The following is a 24,270-nucleotide window of genomic DNA, read 5'->3' as shown; positions in this document are numbered from 1 at the left end:
TTTAATGCTCACTTCTCACTAGTTACTATCTCTAGTCGTTTTGTTTCAAGACTATTCTGCAGTAGAATCCTCAAGTTCTTGGAAGCATTACTCCCTGAGTTAGTTTGTTTTTAGATTTATCTGTTTGAGAGAGCGCGTGTGCATGCCTGCTTGTAGGGGGAGAGGGAGAGAGAGAATCTCAAGCAGACTCCATGCTGAGCAGGGAGCCTGACATGGGGCTCGATGCCAGGACCCTGAGATCATGACTTGAGTGAGCCGAAGTCAGACGCCTAACTGACTAAGCCACCCAGGTGCTGCACCAGTGCTTCATTTTTATGGCTGAACAATGTTCCATTGTATGTATATACCACATTTTTTTATTTGCCAAATTTGTGGAGAGACCCAACTGTAAACGAAGACCAGGTTCAAGATGTAACTGCATAAAAGAGACCATATATGGTGATGCCAGAGACAGTGTGAGACCATAAATAAGCTATTTAGAGCAGGTGTCCCCAAACTTCTTCTATAAAGGGTCAGATAGTAAATACTTCAGGTTTTGTAGGCTATGTATAGTTTCTGCTATTCTTTCTTATTGTTTTTTTCTTCCTTTTCCCCTCCCTCCCTCTCTTCCTTCCACTGTTTTTAAACTTAGGAGCCTCAGGGCCCAGTTTGGTCGCACTCCTGATTTTACTGGTCCTTGATCCAAGAGCAAAGCTCTCAAACTGAACCTGGCTCCTGATTAAGTTATTTTGTTTTTTTTGAAAATCTTATTGAGGGGAGCCTGGGTGGCTCATTAGATTGAGTGTCTCACTCTTGATTTCAGCTCAGATCATGATTGCAGGGCTTCGCGCTTAGTGCAGAGTCCACTTGAGATTCTCTTCCTCACTCCCTTTGCCCCTCCCCCGGCTCACGAGTGCCCAGTTGCGCGCGCGCTCGCTCTCTCTCTAAAATAAGTAAATTAAAATCTTTCAAATAAAAGAAAATCTTACTGAGACATTTGTAGATTCACATGAGGTTATGAGAAGTGATGGAGAAGTTCCTTGTACACCAGTTTCACCAACGGTAACATTTTACAAAACTGTAACATAATATCAAAACCAGCATTATATCACTATTACATAATTCACCAGATTTTATTCAGATTTCTCCCTTAGATGGGATTTTGATTGGTGCAGATTAGGATCTTGGTTATTGGTTTTTCATTCCAAATTATTGCCAGAATTTACACACTGGTAGATTTTGCTGATCCTCATCTTCGAGTGAAAGGATGTGGTAATACTGGTCCTTTGTTATTTCCTGCATGGCAGCAGGTGATTGGATGTGAGGAGAGGCAGCCTTAGAAGGGGCATCATTCCAGGAAGGTGCAGCTGTTTGTCAGACATGCTTTACAATGTTTACCATGTGTTAACATTAGGAAAACCATGTCGGAATTACTTTTATTTCCACTGTGGTGTGATGATTTATTTTGTAATTACACTGAACTAACTTGACACTGTAAAGACAGTTTGCACTGTTACATGCTTTAAACACTGTCCTCTAAGTACTCTAATACTTCTATTGAATGTTTCACATCAACTGATAAAACATGTAAAATGTAATTTTTACCTTAACCATTGTTTTATAGACTCTGTGGTAATTATATAAATAATGTTTAAATCATTTGAACAAGTAAACGATAAAGGGTTTTTAATATCCATGAAGAGAAAAGTAAAATATTAAGTTTTTTTCTTTTATCAGTGTAAGAACTATCTTAATATCAAAAGTAGCTCAGTGAGCAATTTGTTTTGTAGAGGAGCTGGCAGTTTCTTTACTTTGAAACTTTTCTTTTTCCTTCAATTTTCCTCCAGAGATACTGCTTAGAAATTATTCACCATTCTTAGAGGAGATACTAATTTTTCTAATCTTAATTTTCCTTTAGTTTAATGGGCCTTTTAATAACTCCTTCCTCTTAACATTTCTGCCATAAGTCCAACTTTTTTAAAAAATTAAAAATATATGTAAGTTACATCGTTTGTCTGATGCATCCATTTCTTCCACTTCTGCGTACATATTTATGTATTGTTTGCTCAACATTTTGGCTTTTTCCTGTCACAGCTTTACTGTTTACAAATCATGTGACCTCTCACTTCACTCTTAATGGCAACCCTAGGGAGAGACAACCCTGATGGATTAGTAGATGAATGCAGGGAACCATGGGTGATGAAAATTGTTGTCTTGGAGGTTATGTTTCATTGTAACTTCAAGTAGAGGAAGTTTTTTTTTTTTAATTCCTTTTTTTTTTTTTTTTTTTTTTAAGATTTTATTTATTTGTCAGAGAAAGCACAAGCAGGGGGAGTAGCAGGCAGAGAGAGAAGCAGCTCCCAACTGAGCAGGGAGCCCGATTCGGGACTCAATCCCAAGACCCTGGGATCATAACCTGAGCCGAAGGCAGATGCTTAACCGACTGAGCCACCCAGGCATCCCGAGAGGAACATTTTTTAACAACGTTTTATTATGAAAAATTTTAAACATAGAGTAGAGGTAAAAGGATTTTCCTCTAAAGAGCCTGCCCTACTACCTAGACTCCTCCCTCATGGATGTCTGAGGCAAGAACATGGACTAGAACAAGTCCGTGTTCAAAATTGTCTCCACTGGACATTTGTGCTTTAAAGCTTTATTCAAAACAATCTTCTAAGGAGTATCTTGACCCTCAGCATATGTGTTCAGCATACCTCACAATTAGGATCCCAGAACTTTCATTTGGGTGGGGCCTTGTGAAACTCAGGGAGATGAGCAACTGCCGTCCTCCCCCACAGTTAGAGATTCATGTGCTTACTCAGCATTACAGTCTTTCAAAGGATTGCATTTGCTAATATGGTACAAACAACAAGTTTATCTTAAAGTGTACAGCACAAATCTTTATACTTTCTCGCTTTTTTTTTTTAAATAGATAAGGAACAACAAGAAAACTGCCATCTTAGTTAAAGAAGTGAACCCTAAAAAGAAGCTTTTCTTAGTTTATAGACCAAATACTGGGAAACAGCTCAAATTAGAAATTTATGCTGATCTAAAAAAGAAATATAAGAAGGTATTTTTTTCATTTGTACATTATACTATTTATGAATACTTTTTTAATAATAATATATTGAAACTGTTTAGGAGAGCTATGTATCTATATTTAAAGTTATTTTGTCAATTTTTCCTATTTGATTACTGGAAAATTGTTTTCAGAAAACATGTTGTCAAGTGTTGTTATATTAAAATCCCAGTCTTAATGTTATCAACCATTAAGAAAATTGTACGACGATTATTTGAAACAGCTTGTGTTGTCAAAAAAGGAAACTTCCAGTGCTAACTACAGAAATTAGAACCGCCATATTTATACTTTGCAATGATTCGTAGTAAAACAGTGAATGACTAAGTTTTTTTCTAACATTACTGTTAATTTTTAGTATTACCTTATATTACTGTTCTTCCTAGCCAGTTTCACTTGTAAACAATTATAATTAAACTAGCTATTTGAAACATTTATTATGTAGGAAGTAGCTAATGGCAGGACTTTATGAATGGCATGCAAATGCAGGCAGTAGCAAGGGCCAGATTGTCCGTATCGAGATGACTATAAGTTGGCTTTAGAGACCATAAGAAGGCAACCAGTTTGTTTAAAACAGTACTGTTTCAATGGAATTTTTGTCTTATTTTCACAGGTAGTCTCAGATGATGCCCTGATCCACTGGTTAGATCAGTATAATTCATCTGCAGATACTTGTACTCATGCTTATTGGTTAGTATTTTCATGTTTCTCACCATATTTTCCAAAATGTAATCAAGATTTAATTTAAAAGCACCTTCGCTCTTTAGCTGTCTAAGTCTACAAACAGATTACTGTTAGGTGTCATTCCTTCTATCAGAAATACTTGTTGTATGTCTGTGGACCACACACTCTCTAGGTGTCCCCTCTGTTCTTCACTAATGCTTTGTTACTTCTGACCAACTGTTGTCCGGCAGTATGGACTTGACTGTCATTTTTCTTGTTAAGACTTCCTTTTTCTCCCTCCTTCTCTTTTTCCTTCCCTTCCTTTATTTTCTTTTTCCTTTCTTTTTTAAAAACTTTACTGGTGTCCCAAATCAGTTTCATTTTTAAGGCTAGGGAACTTGTAGGAAACTAAGAGTTGCTGACAGCACCAGAAAATGTGTTGTTGAGCCTGGAAAGTGATCCTGGTGTGCTACTAGGTTGGCTGGAGGGGTGTTCTTTCAAGTCACTGTGTAATAAATACTTCTTACAATGTTCATTTCAGGGCCTTGTATGGGATATTTTAATACACTGCAGATCATAGGTCTCACTGTTTTCTTACCCATTAAATAGTCAATAGGATATCCAGCCTACTTTATGAAAAGGAATATAGGATATACATGAATTTAGCTAGGTGGTTTTTAGACACATGTAGGTAGATAAATTTGATATGAGCAGTGTTTTGTTTTCATTTTGAGAGCATATTAGTGCTTTTGGAAATTAGGAAAAGCTTTCAAGATAAAATATTTTTAAAGTTAACTTACAAAAGTCCTCTCTAAAACATTTGCTTTGAGTATTAGCAAGAAAGGTGCCCAGTACTATGTATTCTCTTGAATTATTATTTGAAAGATAACTTTATTGATGAATTATGTAAATTTAACCATAAACCATGTCTTCCTGTTTTACAGTTTTTAAAAAATTTACTGGTTTCATTATTTTGGTTTGCTGAAGCCTTTCCTAGTTACATGATTTAGAATATATTGGTTGTTTAATAATTTTTAGAGGTAACTGACAAAATTATTTGATAAACTAGCATCAATATAGTAAATGAATGGATGTTAAAATGACAGACCTTTTAAATGGATATCAAAACCAGTAAGTCAACCCTTTTACAAGGAGTCAGGACTCAGAAATTTTATTTTCTAAAATAAACCTTAGAAACCTAAAAAATCAGCAGTGATACCTTAAATTGGAAAGGATAATCCAATATGCCAAAAGATGTTATTTATGAAACTGTCAGTAAAGAAAGGCAGATCGTGCCAGGACATTTTCCACTTGAAACATAGGTAGACTTTGTAAGCCTTTTGTGTGTGTTTGTGTGCACATGCATGTGTGTATGTATATACATATATATTTTCCCCCCTATCTGTCCTAGGCGTGGCAACTGCAAAAAAGCCACCTTGGGATTAGTTTGTGAAATAGGTCTTCGTTGCCGCACATATTACGTATTATGTGGCTCTGTTCTGAGTGTCTGGACAAAAGTTGAAGGTGTTCTGGCATCTGTCAGTGGCACAAATGTGAAGATGCAGATAGTTCGGCTAAGAACAGAGGATGGACAACGGATTGTAGGTGAGTCTAATTTTGGGGGGTTGAGCTGTTGGAAAAAATCAGATCCTTTTTTTTATTTTGATTCTTACATTTTAAAATCTCAGTATCTATTGCAGTAGTGGAATAGAGCTTGATTTATATGTTCTTAAAAGGTTGAATGGAAGTTAAGCCTTTGAATGGGCATTGTTGATTCTGGCTTAAGTTATGATGTGGTCATTTATTTTATGCTGCTCTCAGTTGTTCCTGCTCCCCTTCCTCACTGGTGTAAAGACTAAGCCCAGCCTCTTGCCGAGGAGTCCCTGACATCTACTGTTTTACATTCACTGAGCCAAATCGAGACTGAAACTAAAGTTACTGTGCAGAGCGGCCGGCTTGGAGTTGTGCAGAGAGCATGGGCAGAGCGGGCCAGCTGTGCCCGCCATTCACTCACTGACAGGCTTCACAGGGATCCCTGCTGCTTCATGTTTGTTTCATTTGCCACAACCTTCCATTTTTATCATGGGTTGCAGATGGGCAGTCTGTGGGCCAGAGTCTGTGAACATTTTTTTGACCCTCAAATATTTTCAGTTATTGCAAGTTTGGATTTGAATTAGTTTCCACCATTTAAAAGTCAAAAGCCTGGTTTTTCATTTTCTCAAAAGGTGCGCACACGCACACACCACATACACGCACCAGCTTATGTGAAATATTGAGCCCCTGTTCCCAGATGAGAGGAGTTAAAGTTCCTTTACCCAGGACATGTACTTTCCACAGTTTACTAACATCTGTACTGTGCCCACTTGGAAGTTGGCTGCTTCAGTCAGTATTTGAATTTGCAGCCACTATCCTGTAGTCTTTTGCTACATTAGTACTTGCCAAAGAAGGTTGTGTTTACGTGCATTTGTGGAGCTACAAAGATAGTAGATAGAGAGAGACTATACTTGACCTTCTAGTCCACCACCAGGAAGGTGGTGTTGCCGTAGACGTGCATATGCTTAGGTATTTGTGGGTAACGCTGCCGAGGAATTGGATTACTTCTGAAGGGGCCAGTTCAGTTACTGGGTATTCATTTAGTTTTTGTGTGGCGTTTTCTTCGTTACACTTAATACTATGCTTCATTTGGAATGTGCTGTGAAGCTGTAAAATACAGCTCTCCTGGATGCAGCCTTCCTAAATTCTTGTTTCTAATTGCAGGTTTGATCATTCCTGCAAATTGTGTGTCTCCTCTTGTAAATCTCCTGTCAACTTCAGACCAGTCTCAACAGCTTGCGGTCCAACAGAAACAGCTCTGGCAGCTGCGTCACCCACAGAGCATCGCCAACTTGAGCAACGCATAAGAACAGACAGGTTTCGACATGGATGTATCTGAAATGCTGTTGAAGCATATCATTTGCATAAAAATCAGGGACAGTTTCCAAAGAATTATAATTTTTTTTCAGTTGTGCTCTCTCTAGTTAATTTTTTTGGGAATAAGGACAAACCTGGAATAGATAGCAAAACTGAAAATCAGCAGTGCCGATGGTGGTACATATGTCTTTCCTTCGCTTTTCCCATGGTACTTCCCATATGCTTTTACTTTGGGTGAGCAGAGGGATATGTGCGCGTGCGTGTGTGTCTGTTTGTTTGTGAGTTTGTTAAAGGCTACAAACCACAATTGGTTTAAAAATGCTTGGAACTTCCCAAACTGGCTTTACTTTTATGTTATACAGTGCTCAGGGTTAACGCAGTACATCCATGCAATTGCTGTGGGAGTTATCCCCAGATGCATGTGTTTTGAGTCTATAAATATAGAAAATATATATTGGTTTCTTTTTCCAACTTATTAAACAATAGGTTTATTAAAGCATGAAATGAAAGGTTGCATATCATGCATTCAGGTTTTTTTCTAGTTTTTGTTCTGACAGTGCATGTCTTTGAAAGCATGTGTAAACAAGATTAAAACGAGTCAAGTAACGGAGAGAAACTTTGTAGATGTACAGCATTGGTTATTGCATTTTTACAGTGTTTATACCTGGGTATTGCTTCTCACCCTGCAAATCCCACCCCCAGGCCCATTCTCCCTGCCCCAAGTTTCTTGTCAAGGTAATGAGTACATAACATTTTTTTTGTGGTAAAACTCTTAAAAAGTTAATTTTAATGTATTAGTAGTATTCCTAATGTGTGCTGCAGAAATGGCTACAAGCCTGCTTTTCTTAAAATTACATTTTCCTTAACTTAAAGATAGTTTTAGAAGTACAAATTGGCTTCCATCTTGCAAACAATCTTTTTTTTTACTTCATTATCTTAATTTGTCACTCATAAAAAAGGAAACCGTACTTGAGCTGTAAACTAGACAATGAGGAGACACTTGAGGCTTCTGCTGTATGTTTATTTCTTGTTGTTATTGTTGTTACCCAGTAACTTGAATATTGTTTAATGTGTTGTAAGACATTGTAGAGTTTATCTCAAGCTGTTAAAAATGGTAATGTACAAATGTGAATAGACACTTATCTATAATATGGGTAAGTTTTGTTTCGCCTATAATAGATGTTTATAAAAACAAGTGAGGGGACAATTGGTTTTTTTGTTTCCTTTTGTTTTCCTCCCCCCCCCCCCTTTTTTTGCTTGCACAGGTTGCACTATTGAAAAATTGAGATTGTATAAACCTGGTCAAAAGCTACAAGATACCACAGTCTTGTAGATGTCTAATAAAAAGTTATTATACTAACCAGAAGTGGACTCGTGTTTAGGTCCTCACCACTTTCAGAAGCAGTCTGTGACGGGGATTCTGCAGAACTTGTGTGTTGCTCAGCATTCCAGGTAGCCTTCTGTTTGGGCTTCTATTGGGCTCGCCCTCAAAATTGAGATGGTATTGAGGAAGGGGTGAAATGATAGTACTTTTGAATGTTGCTCAAGTTGAATTGTTCTCTTTTGTTACTTTTTAAACTTCTAGCAGAACCAGGTGGGATGGATGTTCAGTGATGGAAAGCTAGGGCTTTCATCTTCCTGTGTTTCTTTAAGCCTGAGTTTGCTTATGTCAAGTTTACCATAAGTTTCCTTTAGATTTATTTATTCTTAATACCTAGGAGAACACATTGACAGTAATTTCTGTTCTTTGGCATGTTTTGCCAAGTGGATGCAACTTTTATCCTCAGTCTAGGCTTTCTATCTCAGGCAGTGATCCATCTGAATATCAACCAGTGTTCCTTGTTAGGGCCACTAGACCCAGCTGGCAGCCAAGAGCAGATTGTCCCACCTGCAGCAAAACTTCTCAGTTAATTCCTGTCTTTTTAAACCGGTAGTCTGCTCAGTGTCCATCAACACGCTAAAGTGAAATAGAATTGGGGAAGGGAACCCTAACAGACCTGTTCCCCTCAGTGAAACAAAATGGCAGGGTTAGGGAAGACAGATTCTCATAGGCTCTTGGCCCAACTTCCTCTTTTGTGTGGGGGGTATCTTTTTTTGCAGGGTATGCTTACTTCCAAGCAGCATCAGTACGAGAATTCTGTAGCATGCAGTTGGTTGACGCCCATAATTCTTGATGTAATGTTTGCTCTTTTGAACAGCTATCTTGATGCAAAGGGCATGTGTATGTACTGTTCTTTGAGGAATAGCTTTGTTTTGCTTTTAAAAATAAGGTCCAGAAATAAGGCCTCTGAAAAGTCTCCGAGGAGACCTCAAAAAGGCGACCAATGTAAATGGAGGGGGATTTGAGGTGCCACATGCCCCTGCCCCTCATGCCCGTCATGGCGTGGAGTGTGTTGAGCACCAAGAGTCTGCTGCTCATCCCCCTCTCTGGAGGTTGAACATAGGACCTTTACACTGTGCCCTTGTCTAAGTCAGCACGTTCAGGTTGGCCGGCAGGGGAAAACCCCCGATTCAAGGTCCTCCTCTGTCAAAAACTCAAGTCTTAACAACAGCTAACTTCTGTAAAACAGGTCCATGTATTTCAGGATCTGAATGCCACGTCTGACCCCAGGGCCTTGTTGAACCCAATGTGAGTCCATTTGGCCCCTGCAATGCCTTTCCTCCCTTTTTAGCAATATGGCTCTGAGCACAGAAGATTTGATTGTAAATCATGTTCGTGTTTTCAGAGTTTACAGTGTCAGTTGTGCTGAAAACCACTTTCTGAGTCCAGAGTTGCTCAGATGGTATCTTGGGGGTAATTCATGTTCCCCGAGTTTAGCAATCTCCACACCACAAGGTCTCTATCTGCAGTTCAGGGGGATTATCCAGATATAGGCATCAGTGATGGTGTATTCCTCAAAGTATTAACGGAGTATTTCTTTAAACACAACTTGATCAAAAAGTAAATATCTTAAGCAATTTTCCCTTTTTGCTGCTATATTGCAGATAGACTCTTCAATATCTTTTCTTTACATCTGTATATAAGTTAGCAAGAACTTGCATCCAAAGCAATGTACTAGTGTGTGTTTGTGTACATATATTTATTCCAGTCCAATTAATTAGCACTTCAGAAAATTTTTTTGGCTGCAACAGGAACCCTTTTCATTTTAGTGTGCTTCATCTGTAAAGGTAAAAGTTCTAGATTACCAAGCTCCGGGGGACTGTAACATCTTAGAGGTTTTGTGTCTGCAGCCCCTGGGGCATTCATTTGCTAGCCTCCATGTGATGCTATTAGAACTCCTAATAGGCACGACCAGAAAGGGCACCAGGACAGCATTTACAGTTGTATAATGCGAGCCTTTTCCCCCACCCCCTCTACTTCCCAATTTAGCACGAAGGCAAAAAGCAGTAGATTACAAATGATTGGTGCATCTCAGTTTATGAAAGTAGGAGCAGAGAAAAAGTATTTTCCCTTTTGGTCCTTTTCTTGATAAGATATTAAGAGGAAGGTCCATGTCTACGATCTCTTACTTTAAAAACGTACCTGAGTGATACTTGGTAGTTTCTGAGAATGGTGCTACGTAAGAGTCGCTGTTAGGCTGGGATCCAGTTAGCTGGACGTTGGGTTAGGTCAGGCATCCCAATGGCAAAGGCAGCCACTGTGATGATGGGCATCACATCGCACCCCTGTGTCTGGGCTCGCCCTGGCTAAGCACATACCCACACACAGGGCTGTGCACACTTCGCTGCTGGAGTACGGCAGGCAGTTCATGTCGTGGCTGCAGCTGCGAGCAGAAACGGTTTCTGAAAGTTCTTCGTGGCATGCCAATTATCGAATACAAATGCAGTGTCTTTTAAGGGCATGTAAGTGAAGGAAACACATCTAGATACCCGCAACTCAAGCTAGCTAGTAGTTTTTTTCTGAGTACTTGAGGTGAAATCCAAGACCCACCTTCTTATTTTAGGCTGTACTTATATATATGTACATAAATGTGTATATATAGAAATGCTGAGTTCTTTTGAATTCTGAATGTAAATATTTCTTGTAAATTGGGACCCCACCCACTTGTTTTTCCCTTTCCCTCTTCCCTTCAATCCTATTTATTCTTTTCTTGACTTCCCATATGGGGCATCTTACAATTTTTTTTATACAAAAGTATGGAAAACTTCTTAGTTGAATTTGTTCATATATTTTAGAATTCAGTTTTGCATCTTTACTATAGAATTCCTATGTCTATTTTGTGTTAATATTTTTCAACATGCCTGATTGTGTTTGCATTTTTATTACAAATTTTTACTGTGTGCAATGCATTGTATTGGGGGGAATGTACTTGAGTGCAATTTCTGATACTGTCATTATATGACTAGTTATGCTCATTTATGTTGCTCTTTGGAAGCTATAGTGAGCCTGATGTTTTCACATAAAAAAAATGTCCTCCCGAGACTTCCTTTAAGCTCCTCTAACTTCTTCAGTGCATTTGGGATCCAATGTACCTCTTCAGTAACCCGACTTGCTCCTACCCTTACAGTTTTTCAGGCCTGTACCAAAGTTTTCATCTGTGTGGCTCTCCAGCTGAGAAGAAAATCTTGCAGATCTGAACAGTAATTGATGGCCTGCTGCTGGCTGCAACGTTTCTGTGTTTTTTAAAGAAGTCAGGCCTATACTTTTAACCTGCAAATAAGAAATCAGAAATTCACTTTGCAGTGAGCACAGGTAATCTGCTTCTGCTCTCACCTGTTAAGGATTTTAATAGCGGATGGGGAGACTGGCCCGGTACATGTGGGTCTCCTAAAGAATGTACTTTAAGGAACAGTTGTCCTCCCAGAGAGAGCAACACAACTGCTCTGGAGGCTTCCACGAGCCTTCAGTTCATGGGTTGATTCTGTGCTGAGGATAGAAGAGGCAGTTAACTCTGGGTGGACTGGCCAGCAGGCTCCCCTGCGCCTCTCTCACCACTAGTATACTCCTGGGAGTTGCCCTTGACTGGATGGAGCAGCCAGAAACCTCATTGCTGAGCTGGATTAAGGCATTCTTGATAATGAGTGTTGCCAGTAGGGAAGACCCAGGGGTGGCTCATGAAAACGGTGGTAATTATCTGCTGGGAGGCAGACATTGGGTTTTTCTACTTAAAAATTTTGCACTTTGAAGAAAATGTTCCTCCATGACTTTTAGGAGGGCTTGCCGTGAGCATTTCTTGGGCCTTTCACTCATGTACATGTTTCATTTACCTATCGAACTTGCTAGACTTGTTGAAAATTTACAAGTTGTCTGCATGTAGATAAGCCTTTGGAACCTAGCAGATCTTAAATTAGGGCCTGTCGGAGATGCGCTCCAGTGGGAGTCCCGGCTCAGACCCAGCGTGCCCACTCCCTGCCTCTGGTGCCCGAGGAGTGGTGAGCGGGGCGGTGTGCAGCCGCTGTCCCGGGCGCTGCAGTGGCGGGACAGCTCAGAGCGCCCGCCAGCGTGAGCCCAGCAAGGGACGCAGCCTGGCCAAGTCGGGTCTTCTGCTTCTCGAAGTTCAGGCCTCCCCCGGGTCTGACGGTCAATCCGCAGGCCGGTGAGAACGCCCCGTTCTTCCACCTCCCCACCCCTAGGGCCTTCCTTGCTATGACAGCATATGTAGCACTGAAGAGGATAAAGAAGCTCTGAGCCTTCTTTCCGACCCCACATCAGGGGCAGAGAGCTTGTTTCCACGTAGCACATTGTAGTCTCACCACCATTAGGGAGAAAAACCATCCTGTTCGTGGTTTATACGGAATTTGCAAACTACTGATCATTATTTTTCAATAACCACTTGTATCTACCATCAACCATGAGAGGTGGGAAGAGGTATGCTGTATCTCTGCAATAAAACTTCTGCCAGGTTCTACCTCTGCTGAGCAAAGGATACTTTTATACTAAGTAGGCATAGATCTTCCTCCTTTACTGATCTGACTTGGTGCATCTCGAGACAACGTGTGATGGAATCCAAAGACAATTTGAAACTAAGGTGGATGTAAACTCTTGGTTGTTTTTATTTGGTTCTCTTTTTTTATATCTCCCTTTTTATATTGCTCCTCTGTCTTGAATGTCCGTTAGTGTATGAAGGGTACGCACTGTTCGATGATACTGCACTGCTTCATTCAGCCTTCCACGGTTAATCCAGTACCAAGTGTCCAGAAGCGATTGTTCCAACCATTTTGATATGTAACTTTAAAAATTGGGTCTCATGCAATAAACATGTGTTGGCTGCATTTAGCGAGGTTTACCCTTGCAAGTAAAAAACGATCAACCATGAAGCATAACAAACTCTGTATTTAGTTTTTTGTTGTCGTGTTTTTTGTTTTTTTCTTTTTTCTTTTTTTTTTGTAAGATTCTTAAATAAATTAAACTGGCTAATACGGCTTTTCTCTGTTTGTGTTTTCTTTCTCTGGGTCCTGAGCTCCCGTCTGAGCTGTATCTATGTCACCATCTTCGCCTAGAGAGCTTTCATTTTGGGGGCTTGGACTTTCTTAATGTTGGCATTTTATTTAGAATGAATTAGAGAAGACTTCTCGGTGTGGCTAGGATGGAACCCAGCACTCTTCAGAGCAGAAAAGGTACACCCTGCCACACGTGGGCACAGCTCAGTAGGTCTGGGCAGAGGTCCTGCCATGGCTTCTGAGACTTACCTCACGGAGTCTTTCCCGAAAGATGCCACAGAACAGAAGGGTGGCCACAAGTATTAGAAGGCTTGGGGGCACAAGGCTCCTTCTTTAAAGTCATTCCTGGTGTTGAGCAACCGCCCAGTCTGTGAGTCCCAAAATTTGAGCTCTGCTTAGGAAAAAACAAACTAGTGTAGAGAACTGTCGGCATATTGTGCGCCTACTCTGTGCCGGCCCCTGTGGAGCACTTGCCGTATTCCTTTCTGTGGCTTTCAGTCCTCCTGTAGGTTTCAGAGGAAGTCACTTTGCTCAGAAGCCATGAAAGGTGTTTCTCATTTTTGTGGGATTGGTGCCTGTATTAAGGGTTTTATAAGTAACTGTTGTGCGTCTAGCGTTTGGTCACATGCTGGGTACTTACTCATGTCAAGACCGTAAATGAGCAAGCAGATGGGATTCTTGTGGTTATGGGAGTTAAGAAAACATCAGGAAGGCTAATGCCTGAGCCTAGGAGGTGACTGCGCATGGCGTTGAGGAAGCTGGAGTGGATGGAGGAGGGAGTGGAGCAGTCTTAGGCTACTATTGAGCTCTGGGGCTCCTTGACAGAGAAATAAGGTTGGCCAGGAAGTCCAGTCAGCTCCTTGCCCTGGCCTTGGGAAGCAGAGAACAGGGAAAGAGGGGAAGAGAAGACACCACAGAAAGAAGATCAGTTACCTCCCCTGTAAGGTTTGCGTACCCTCACTCTTAACTTTACAGATGAGGAGACGAGCACAGTTCTGGGAACCAGCACGGGGTGGGGTTCTGTCCAGCCTAGGTGTCCTGGGCCAGGAGTTAGCACTGCTGTCCTGGAGAAAGGCAGAGGGAAGGGGTGTGGGGAGGGAGGGATGGGGATGCATGGATGGTTTTTTTTTTTTTTTAAAGATTTTATTTATTTGACAGAGCACAAGCAGAGGAAGGGGGTGCAGAGGAAGAAGCAGGCTCCCGGCTGAGCAGGAAGCCCGATGCAGGACTTGATCCCAGGACCCTGGGATCATGACCTGAGCCAAAGGCAGCCGCTTAACTGACTGAGCCACCCAGGTGTCCCGCATTTTGTTTTTGTTTTTAATGTTTGGAATATGGCTTGTTTGTTAGTCTTTGTGTGGTTTGAAATGCTTAAGAGAATCATAATTTGTAGCTTGGAATTCTTAAGGGAATTTAATCAAATTTGTAAATGGTATTAATGTTTAAGGGAATTTAATCTGTCAAATACATGAGATAATTGAGTATTAATTGAACAAGTGAAAGGGAGTGTTTTACATTTTAACCAAAGTTTTTATTTTAATTTTTTTAAAGGGATAGCATCGTTTTTTGTTTTTTGGGTTTTTTTTTTTTTTTCAGATTTTATTTGTCAGAGAGCACAAGCGGGGTGGGGGGGAGCAGCAGGCAGAGAGAGAAGCAGGCTCCCCATTGAGCAAGGAACCTGATGTAGGATTCAATCCCAGAACCCTGAGATCATGACCTGAGCCGAAGGCAGACACTTCACTGAGCCACCCAGGCATCCCTTAACCAAAAAAAAATTTTTTTTAAAGATTTTATTTATTTGACAGCGAGAGGGAACACAAGCAGGGGGAGTGGGAGAGGGAGAAGCAGGCTTCCCGCTGAGCAGAGAGCCCGATGTGGGGCTTGATCCCAGGACCCTGGGATCATGACCTGAGCCAAAGGCAGACACTTAAGGACTGAGCCACCCAGGCGCCCCCCCTTAACCAAAATTTAAAAAAAATATATTTGTAAGTTGAGGGGCACCTGGCTGGCTTTGGTAGAGTGTGTGACTCTTGATCTCAGGGTTGTAGGTTCGAGCCCCATGTTGGGTGGAAAGGTTACTTAAAAAATAAAAATCCTTAAAAAAAATATGTGTAAGTTGAGCTTGAAGACTGCAAGGAAACAGGATTTTAAATGTATAACCTTATTAAGTTAGGGTATTCATCTGAGTAAGAGATTAAGAGACCTGACCTTCATTGAGCACCTCCGCCATCCCCAAGTGTTTGGTTCCAGTTTGCTTTGACCGTGTTCCCCTTCCTGTTTTATCTGCACTCAAGTCTGCTTTTCGCCTCACCGTGTGCCCCTTGGGCCTCTACACTATTGACATTTGGGCCAGACCCTTCCTTGCAGGGTGCTGTCCTGTTCGTTGTAGGATGTTTAGTGGCATCCCTGGTCTCTACCCACTAGATGCCAGCAGTACACACTGCTCCTCACACCCAACCGCACCATACCCCCCCTCGGGGTGTGACAACCCAAAATGTCTCCAGACATTGCCAAATGTCCTCTGAGTGGCAAAATCACTGGTCCCTTGGTTAAGAACTACTCTCCTTGGCAAATTAGTCATAAGGAAGTGAAAAGTTGGTGTCTACAATGGGTGTGTGTGTGTGTGTGTGCCCGTGCGCGAGTTTGTGTTTTACAGAGGACGAGGTCCGTGAACAAGGGCCTTGAGATATGGAAAATACAAATGCTTAACTGGCTGGGGGTTTGGAGTATGTACAGTACAATTTCCATAAGTATGAATATTTAACAGCTAGTCATTTGAGAGCATGATGTAAAGAAGCCATCTGTGGAGGCCTTTATGGAGAGAAAGGAGGCTAAAAGAAATGTGCAAAATGATTATTTTTAGAGTCCAATTCTCGGCATGTTGGCTTCATCCTCTGAAAGCTGCCCACTCTGGGCATCAAGTGCATTATTGGGTTAGGAGAGGCAAGTGCCTTGCTGTTGGCTCCAAATCACCAAATCATTATCATTTAAGAATCACCACAAAGTATCATGCAAAGGTGGGATGACAGGGTGGGTGCTAAATTAGTCTGGAACACTTCTTAGGTTTGTGATTAGCTCTTTGCTTGAATAACACCACCTGACTGAAGTCAATAAGTAGATGAGAACATAGAGCAAACACTGTTTCCATTCCTACCACTTGGTCCCCCGTTCCTGTTCCACCATTTCAAGGTGGTCAGCCTTGCCAGTTTCTTCAGTATTCCTTCTTAGGGAACTCTAGAGGGTAATTTTTTTTTTTTTTTAGTAACAACAACAACAACAAAATGCTCTAGCTTCTGTTGTTTACCTTTGGTTCCAGGCAAGATTAGCTTTCAACAAAGATTGATGTGCAAGCCCTTTATTACTAGAGAAATCCAAACTAGAATAAATTCTAATTGTAGGAAATTAAGAAATTTAGCAGCATGAACCCTTAGTAGAAAGTGGAGTGTTTTGTGAAGATGCCCACTGGTTAGAGCAGTAAGACTCTCCTGGAATTCCCCCCATTTTCCCCTCGAGTCCAAGATCAAGATAAATTATACATTTCTCTCAATTCCTGCATTAATACTGGGTTTTTGTTTAGCTTTGTGTTTCCACAGCTTATTTTTTGCATGTGTTTCTTGTTCAGAGGTATTGATACGAAAATAAGTTCATTATATCCTTGAATGCATGTCCCATTTTTTGGTGTTCTACCCATAGGGAGTCAAGCTTAAGAAACAAACTTCTGTGGTCTAAAACAGGGATTGGCAAACTCTGGTCCACAGGTCAAAACCAGTGCATCACCTGCTTTTGAGTGCCCCTGCAAGCTAAGAAAATTTTTTTTACATTCTTAAATGGTTGGGAAAAAAAGATTATTTTGTAACATGCGAACATTACGTGAAATTCAAATTTCAGTGCTCATAAATAAAGTTTTATTGGCACTCGGTCATGCCATTCCTTTTATGTATTGTGTGAGGCTGCTTTAGCACTAAATGGCAGAGATGCATCGTTAAGATACTATGTGGCCAAACTATGGCAAAGCCCAAAAAGTTTGTTATCTGACCCTTTATAGGAGAAGCTCGCTGGCTCCTGGCCTACAAACAGGAGTAATGGCAGAAACATAACTAAAAATTAATAAATTTAAGAATAGACCTCTGATCAAAACCCAACTTGATATAAAATCAAGTATGATTTTGCTGTCCTGAGAGGACATAAACCACATTAGAGTCGCTAACTGTGATAAGCTAATCATGACACTGCAACCCACAGCTTTGCTGGTCAGACTGTTGGGTTTGACCATCTACTTAACTAGTTTCTTAGGTCAATGGTCTCCAGACTTTTTCTTTGGTCACATATTTAAATTTTTTTTTTCTGGAGTGCCTGGGTGGCTTAGTTGTTAAGCGTCCCAACTCTTGATTTCGACTCAGGTCATGATATCAGAGTTGTTAGGTGCAGTCCCATGTCAGGCTCCACGCTGGGTGTGTACATGCTTAAGATTCTCTCTCCCCGTCTCCCTGCCCTCCTCTCTCCCTCTCAAAACTCTACTGCTGTTTATTAGGTTATTTGTAAGTTCTGTGTGTGCTTCTGTTTCAATGTGTACACAGTAAATCCCACGTAAATAGAATTTCTAATATTTCCCTAGTCCAGTGAGTCCCCCTATGGCACCTGGAGCAGGTGCACCCCACTTTGAGCAGATTGCCCCAGAATGTTGTCCAGTGATGGAAATGTCTCCAACAGGATGCAAAGGCCTTTCTGGGCTGATGAAAATTATAGAAAATGGCCCGTGCTTTGTCTCTGCCTTTTTAGGATGTTAGCATTTCCAGGATTCTTAGAGCTCTGTCGCATCAAACCTCCCTAATCTTACAGATGAGACTAAGGCCCAGGGGGGTTAAACAAGCTACCTGAGACTTAAGGAGAAGTAGAAGGTGGATGCGGAGCTAAAACTTTGTCTCCTGATCTATGCTAAGCTCTTTCACTGGGCTCCCTGGTCTCCTTGGTTCATCTGCTGTGCTCCCTGGCATGCCCATCTGTGAAATGCCCGTTAAACTAATAAGGAACCATTCTAGATCATTCTAAAACCACTCATTAAAAGGTGCTTATTTGAGGTGCCTGCGTGGGTCAGTCGGTTGAGAGTCCCAACTCTTGATTTAGGCTCACGTCGCAATCTCAGGGTCCTGGCATCCAGCCTCCCGTTGGGCTCCACACTCAACGGGGAGTCTGCTTGGGGATTCTCTCTCTCTCTCCCTTTCCCTCTGCCCCTCCTCTTGCGCTCTCTCTGTCTCTCAAATAAGTAAATAAATCTTAAAGGAAAAAAAAAAAAGGTGCTTGTTTGAGTTGCATCACAAGCATGTTTTTAGTGGAACCACTAGGAATGTTTGTTCCCCTTTTCGGGGTTTTAACTCAGGCACAGAGGGAAGAGGAGAGGGGGGAAATCCAGATCCTTTTAGAAGCCTGTTGTAGTGGGTTGAATGGACATAAAAGATATGTCCACCTGGAATCATTAAATGTGACCTTTTTTTGTGGGGGGGAGAATCTTTGCAGATGTAATTAGTTTAAGAATCTCGAGATGAGATCATCCTGCAATGACAAGTGTTCTTAGAAGGGGAGAAGATAAGTGGGAAGGCCATATGAAGACAGGCTTAGCGTGATGCGGCCACAAGCCAAGAGACACCTGGAGCTGCCAGCCTCTGAGAGCGCGAAGGATTCTTCCCTAGAGCCTTGGAGGGAGCATGGCCCTCCCTGCAAGCACCTTGATTTCGGGTTTCTGGCCTCCAGAGCTGTGAGACAATGCATTTCTGTTGTTTCAAGCTGACAAATTCCTGGCAATTTGTTATGGCAGCCCGAGGACACTAACACATGTGCTATGGGAAGTGAGCTGGGAGCAGGAAGGAGGGTACGAACTGATCTCGCTTTGTCCCATTTCTAGGACCACACTGAAGCCATTTATGAAATGCTCAGTGTGCCTGACTAGAACATTCAAGGATGCAGTTCTTTTTTTCGGGAAGCTCAGACTCATGAAGGAGACAGACCTGATTAAATGCAATAATAGCAGGCATTGACAGAGGGCAGCCAGCCAGGGAAGACTTCTCAGAGATGGGGAGAGTTGAGCTGGACTTGATGGATGAGCAGGAGTTTGCCAACCAGAATATAAGGGCAACTTCCTTCCTTCCTTCCTTCCTTCCTTCCTTCCTTCCCTCCCTCCCGCTCTCCCTCCCTCCCTCCCTCCCTTCCTTCCTTCCTCCCTCCCTCCCTCCCTCTCTCCCTCCTTTCTTCTCTCCCTCCCCCAGAGAGAGAGCACACAAGCAGGGGGAGCAGCAGAGGGAGAAGGAGAAGCAGGCTGCCCGCTGAGTGAGCAGGGAGCCCGACGTGGGACTCGATCTCAGGACCCTGGGATCATGACCTGAGCTAAAGGCAGACGCTTAATCTACTGAGCCACCCAGGCGCCCCAAGGGCAAGTTTAACGTAATGAAGTTTTAGGTGTGGGGATGAACCAGAACCAGGCTCAAAATCCAGTCTGGCCTGAAGAAGAATAAATAGTGGGAGGTGAGGGGTAAGGTAATGACTCTGATGTGGTGGGGTAATGGGGGATCGCTAAATGTGGCTTCTGTGTCTAGAACAGTAAGTTTCACGACAGCATGGGGACGGTCTTCCTTTGCTGACCCTTAGAAGAGTGTCTGACACTTAGAAGACTCTCAACAAATATTTGTTGAGGGGAGCCTGGGTGGGTCAGTGGGTTGGGCGTCTGCCTTCGGCTCAGGTCATGATCTCAGGGTCCTGGGATCGAGCCCCGCATCGCATCGGGCTCCCTGCTCAGCGGGAAGCCTGCTTCTCCCTCTGCCACTCCCCCTGCTTGTGCTCTCTGTCAAATAAACAAATTAAGAACAAAAACAAAAAAAATTTTTGAACAAAGTGGGGAAAATTCCACATAATCTTCTCAATAGATGCAGAAAAAACATTTGATAAAATCCAACTCTCAGGGCGCCTGGGTGGCTCAGTCGTTAAGTGTCTGCCTTCGGCTCAGGTCATGATCCCAGGGTCCTGGGATTGAGCCCCGCATCGGGCTCCCTGCTCAGTGGGGAACCTGCTTCTCCCTCTGCCTGCCGCTTCCCCACCCACTTGTGCACTCGCTCTCTCACTCGCTCTCACCCTATCTCAAATAAATAAATCTTTTTAAAAAAATAAAATAATAAAGTCCAACTCTCACGATAAAAACACTCCAGAAAAAACTAGTAATAGAAGGGAAATTCCTCCACTTGATAAAGGGCATCTATGAAAAGCCCACAGTGAATATCATACTTAATGGTGAAATGCTGAAATCTTTCCCCCGAAGTCAGGAACAAGACAAGATGTCTGCTCTCACCACCTCTACCCAACTTGTTCTCGAGGTTCTAGTCAGGGCAATTAGGGAAGGAACGGAAATAAAAGACATCCCATTTGGAAAGGAAGAGGTTAAACTCTTTACAGATGGCATGATCTTATATACAGAAAGGCCTTTTTTTAAAAAAAGATTTTATTTATTTTAGAGAGAGAGAAAGAGAGTGCACACGCCTGAGCATGGGGGTGGGGGAGGGAGGGGTAGAAGGAGAGAGAAACCCAAGTGGCTCCATCTAACAACCTTGAGATCATGACCTGAGCTGAAACGAAATGTCGCTTAACTCACTGGGCCACCCAGATGCCCCTTTTTTTTTTTTTTTTACAGTAGGCTCCACACCCAATGTGGGGCTTGAACTCAGGACCCTGAGATCAAGGGTTTACTCTACTGACAGAGCCAGCCAGGGACCCCTATATACAGAAAATCCTAAGGAAACCACATACACACACACAAAAACCAGTAGAGCTAATAAGTAAGTTGAGGGAAGTTGCAGGATACAAGACAATACACAAAAATTACTTGTATATACTAGCAATGAACAATCCAAAAATCAAGAAAACAATTCCATTTATAATAGCATCAAAAATAGTGAAATACTGGGATGCCTGGGTGGCTCCGTTGCTTAAGCGTCTGCCTTCGGCTCAGGTCACGATCCCAGGGTCCTGGGATGAGTCCCAGGTTGGGCTCCCTGCTCAGTGGGGATCCTGTTTCTCCCTCTGCCTGCCACTCCCCCTGCTTGTGCTCGCTCTCTCTCTGACAAATAAATAAAATCTAAAAAAAAAAAAAGAACAGGACATTCCATTAAAAAAAAAAATAGTGAAATACTGGGGAGTCTGGGTGGCTCAGTCAGTTAAGCGTCCGGCTCTTGGTTTTGGCTCAGGTCATGATCTCAGGGTCGTGAGATTGAGCCCCACCTCGGCTCTGCGCTGGGCGTGGAGTCTACTGGAGATTCTCTGTCTCTCTCTCCTTCTGCCCCTACCCCCCGCCCTCTCTCTCTCTTTCTTGTATTTGGGGTGTAGAGATTACTTAAAAATAAAATCTTAGGGGCTCCTGGGTGGCTCAGTCGGTTAAGTGTCTGCCTTCAGCTCAGGTCATGATTCCGGAGTCCTGGGATCGAGCCCCACGTCAAGCTCTCTGCTCAGTGGGGGGAAACTACTTCTCCCTCTCCCTCTCCTTCTGCCTCTACCTCCCCCCCAACCCCCTGCTCATGCTCTCTCTCTCTCATGTGTTCCCCCTCTCTCTGTCTCAAATACATGAATAAGATATTTTTTTAAAAAAGATTTTTATGTATTTGAAAGAGCATGAGCAGGGGAGGGGCAGAGGGAAAGGGAGAGAATCTTTTTTTTTTTTTTAAAGATTTTATTTATTTATTTGAGAGAGATCCCAAGACTTGCACACTGTAAAGTATAAAACATTGCTGAAATTAAAGGGAATAAACCTTAATAAATGTAAAGACAGCCTGCATTCATGGGTTGAAAGACATAATAATGCAATTAAGATAGCAGTACTCCCTGAACACAGATTTAATACAAGCCCTGAATTGGAATTCCAGTTGCCTTTTTTCTTTTTTTTTTAAATGAACAAGCTGATCCTAAAACTCGTATAGAAAGGCAAGGGACCCAAATAGCCAAAACAATCTTGAAAAAGAAAAACAAAGTTGAAGTATTTACACCTCCTAAATTAAAAAAAGAACACAAAAAAATGGGCAAAGGATCAGAATAGACCTATATCTCCAAAGAAGATACACAAATGGTTAGAAAACACAGGGAAAGATGCTCAACGTCACTATTCATTAGGGAAATGCAAATCAAAACCATGAGATACCAGTTCACATCCACTAGGATTCCAAAAAAAAAAAAAAAAAAGCCAGATAATAAAAATGCTGGTGAGAAGTAATTGGAACACTTTTACATCGCTGGTGGGAATGTAAAATTGTACAGCCACTATGGAAAGCATTTTGATAGTTTCTCAAAGAGTGAAACAGAGTTACTAAATGGCCTAACAATTCCTTTTTTTTTTTTTTTTAAAGATTTTATTTATTTATTTGACACAGAGAGATACAGCAAGAGAGGGAACACAAGCAGGGGGTGTGGGAGAGGGAGAAGCTGGCTTCCCGCCGAGCAGAGAGCCTGACATGGGGCTCAATCCCAGGACCCCTGGACCACGACCAGAGCCGTAGGCAGACGCCCAACGACTGAGCCACCCAGGCGCCCCTATGGCCTAGCAATTCCATTCCTGGGTATAGATGCCAAAGGGTTGAAAACATGTTCACACAAAAACTTGCACACCCATGTTCATAGCAGTACAATTCACAATAGCCAAAAAGTGGAAATAACCCAGATGTCCCTCAACGGGTAGATGGATAAACAAAATGTAGTCTATCCATACAACGGAATATTATTCAGCCATAAAAAAATGGACAAAGTACTGATATGTATTACAACACAGATGAACCTTGAAAACATGCTAAGAAGCTAGGCACAAAAGGTCACATATTGTATAATTCCATTTATATGAAATGTCCAGAATAGGTCAATTCGTAGACAGAATATAGATTAGCCGTTGCCTAAAGCCTAGGGGTAATTATATATTTTAAAGGGTAAATTTTATGCTAAGTGAATTGTATGTCAATTAAAAACAAAAGGAAAAAAACATTTTCAGTGATGAAGTAAGGGGGATAGGCATCGCATCAAAAATTAATATCAAGAGAGAATAGCCCAGACCATTTGTAGGAGGGATGGGGCAGGTCGCTGAGATCCAGATTCTTGCATCAAGGAAACCGAGGCCCAGGCCACAGTTCATGGGTGGGGCCAGAATTAGTACCCAGGTGTGTCTGCTTCTAGCCCTACGCTGTCCAATAGGGAAACCGCTAGCTCTTGGGGCTATTGGCGCTTGAAAAGTGACTAAGTCTGAATTAAGATGTACTGTGAGTGTGCAATGCACGCTAGGTCTTGAAGACTCTGTAGGATGAAAAGAATGTAAAGTATCTTAATCTTTTTATGTTCATTACATTTGAAATCATACTGTTCAAGATATATCGTGTTAAATCAGTTTCGCCAGTTTTTCACTTTCTAAACTGTGACTACTAAAAAATGTAAAATTATGTATGTGGCTCGCATTTATATTTCTATCAGACAATGCTTCTCTGGAGTATTTGGGCCCCTGGGGCAGCGTAGGAGAGCTTGGCATTAATTCATTCACGAAATAAAATTTCACTGAGTATCCTTGGCTGAACTAGCCTAAAGCTGATCAGAGGGGGTGCTGGTTAAGCTGGAGAGGGGGCACCACCTGCACTTTGAATCCTAAAGGGGAGGAGGGAAGGCATGTGTGGTAACCCTTCCCTCTTGGCGGGGAGGTTGATGCCTTTTTCACTAGATCCAGATGTGCCTGAAGGTCTGTGACTAATTAAAAAATCTGCAAGGCATGGCGATTAAAAACGGCAGAAAAGGGTGGGTATCTTGTGTATTTTGACGAGCTTTACTATTTAAGCGGAACTCCAAGAAACGGTACCTTCAAAAGCTTAGTCATCTAATCCAAGATGTATATTTGATGATATGTTTCAGTCAGACCTGAGGATGAGCTGGAGGGGTGGGCGTGGAAGGAGGACCGAAAATTGTAATGCACACTCCAGGAGAGTACAAACTTTGTCAAGTTCATTCTTGTATCCTTGGCGCCTGGACCAGTGCCAGGCACATAGTAGGCGCTTCTTAAATGTCTGAATGAGTTAAGATGTAGAGTTACGTGGATGCAAGAGTGAATATTCCAGGAAGAGGCCTCTGACTTTTGTCAGTCTCCAAGGAGTCTCATAGGCCCCCAAAGGGTTAAAAACCACTTAATACAGACAGGGACACGAAATTTATTTGAAATCAATGTCAAGAATTGGTTGTTCTTATTCTGGGGGATGGCCAGACTTCGGCGT

The 24,270-nt window shown here is 42.0% G+C and overlaps 1 protein-coding gene across 3 annotated transcripts in view; it reads left to right on the top strand.

Annotated features, from left to right (window-relative positions):
• The window catches only part of SBNO1 (strawberry notch homolog 1), a 56,305-nt gene extending 43,320 nt beyond the window's left edge, over positions 1-12,985 (top strand). For all 3 annotated transcript variants that reach the window (XM_078061074.1, XM_078061075.1, XM_036080466.2), the window contains exons 29-32: positions 2,909-3,046; positions 3,666-3,742; positions 5,127-5,320; positions 6,473-12,985. In XM_078061074.1, the coding sequence (XP_077917200.1) occupies positions 2,909-3,046; positions 3,666-3,742; positions 5,127-5,320; positions 6,473-6,615 (552 nt within the window). In that variant the 3' untranslated portion in view covers positions 6,616-12,985. The remainder of the gene's footprint in view (positions 1-2,908; positions 3,047-3,665; positions 3,743-5,126; positions 5,321-6,472) is intronic.
• Positions 12,986-24,270: the final 11,285 nt, after the last annotated feature.

This window comes from Halichoerus grypus, chromosome 13, assembly GCF_964656455.1.
Source record: "Halichoerus grypus chromosome 13, mHalGry1.hap1.1, whole genome shotgun sequence".
Taxonomy (NCBI): Eukaryota; Metazoa; Chordata; class Mammalia; order Carnivora; family Phocidae; genus Halichoerus; species Halichoerus grypus.
Note: the sequence above shows the minus strand (reverse complement) of the source record. Positions and strands in the feature narration are given on the sequence as shown.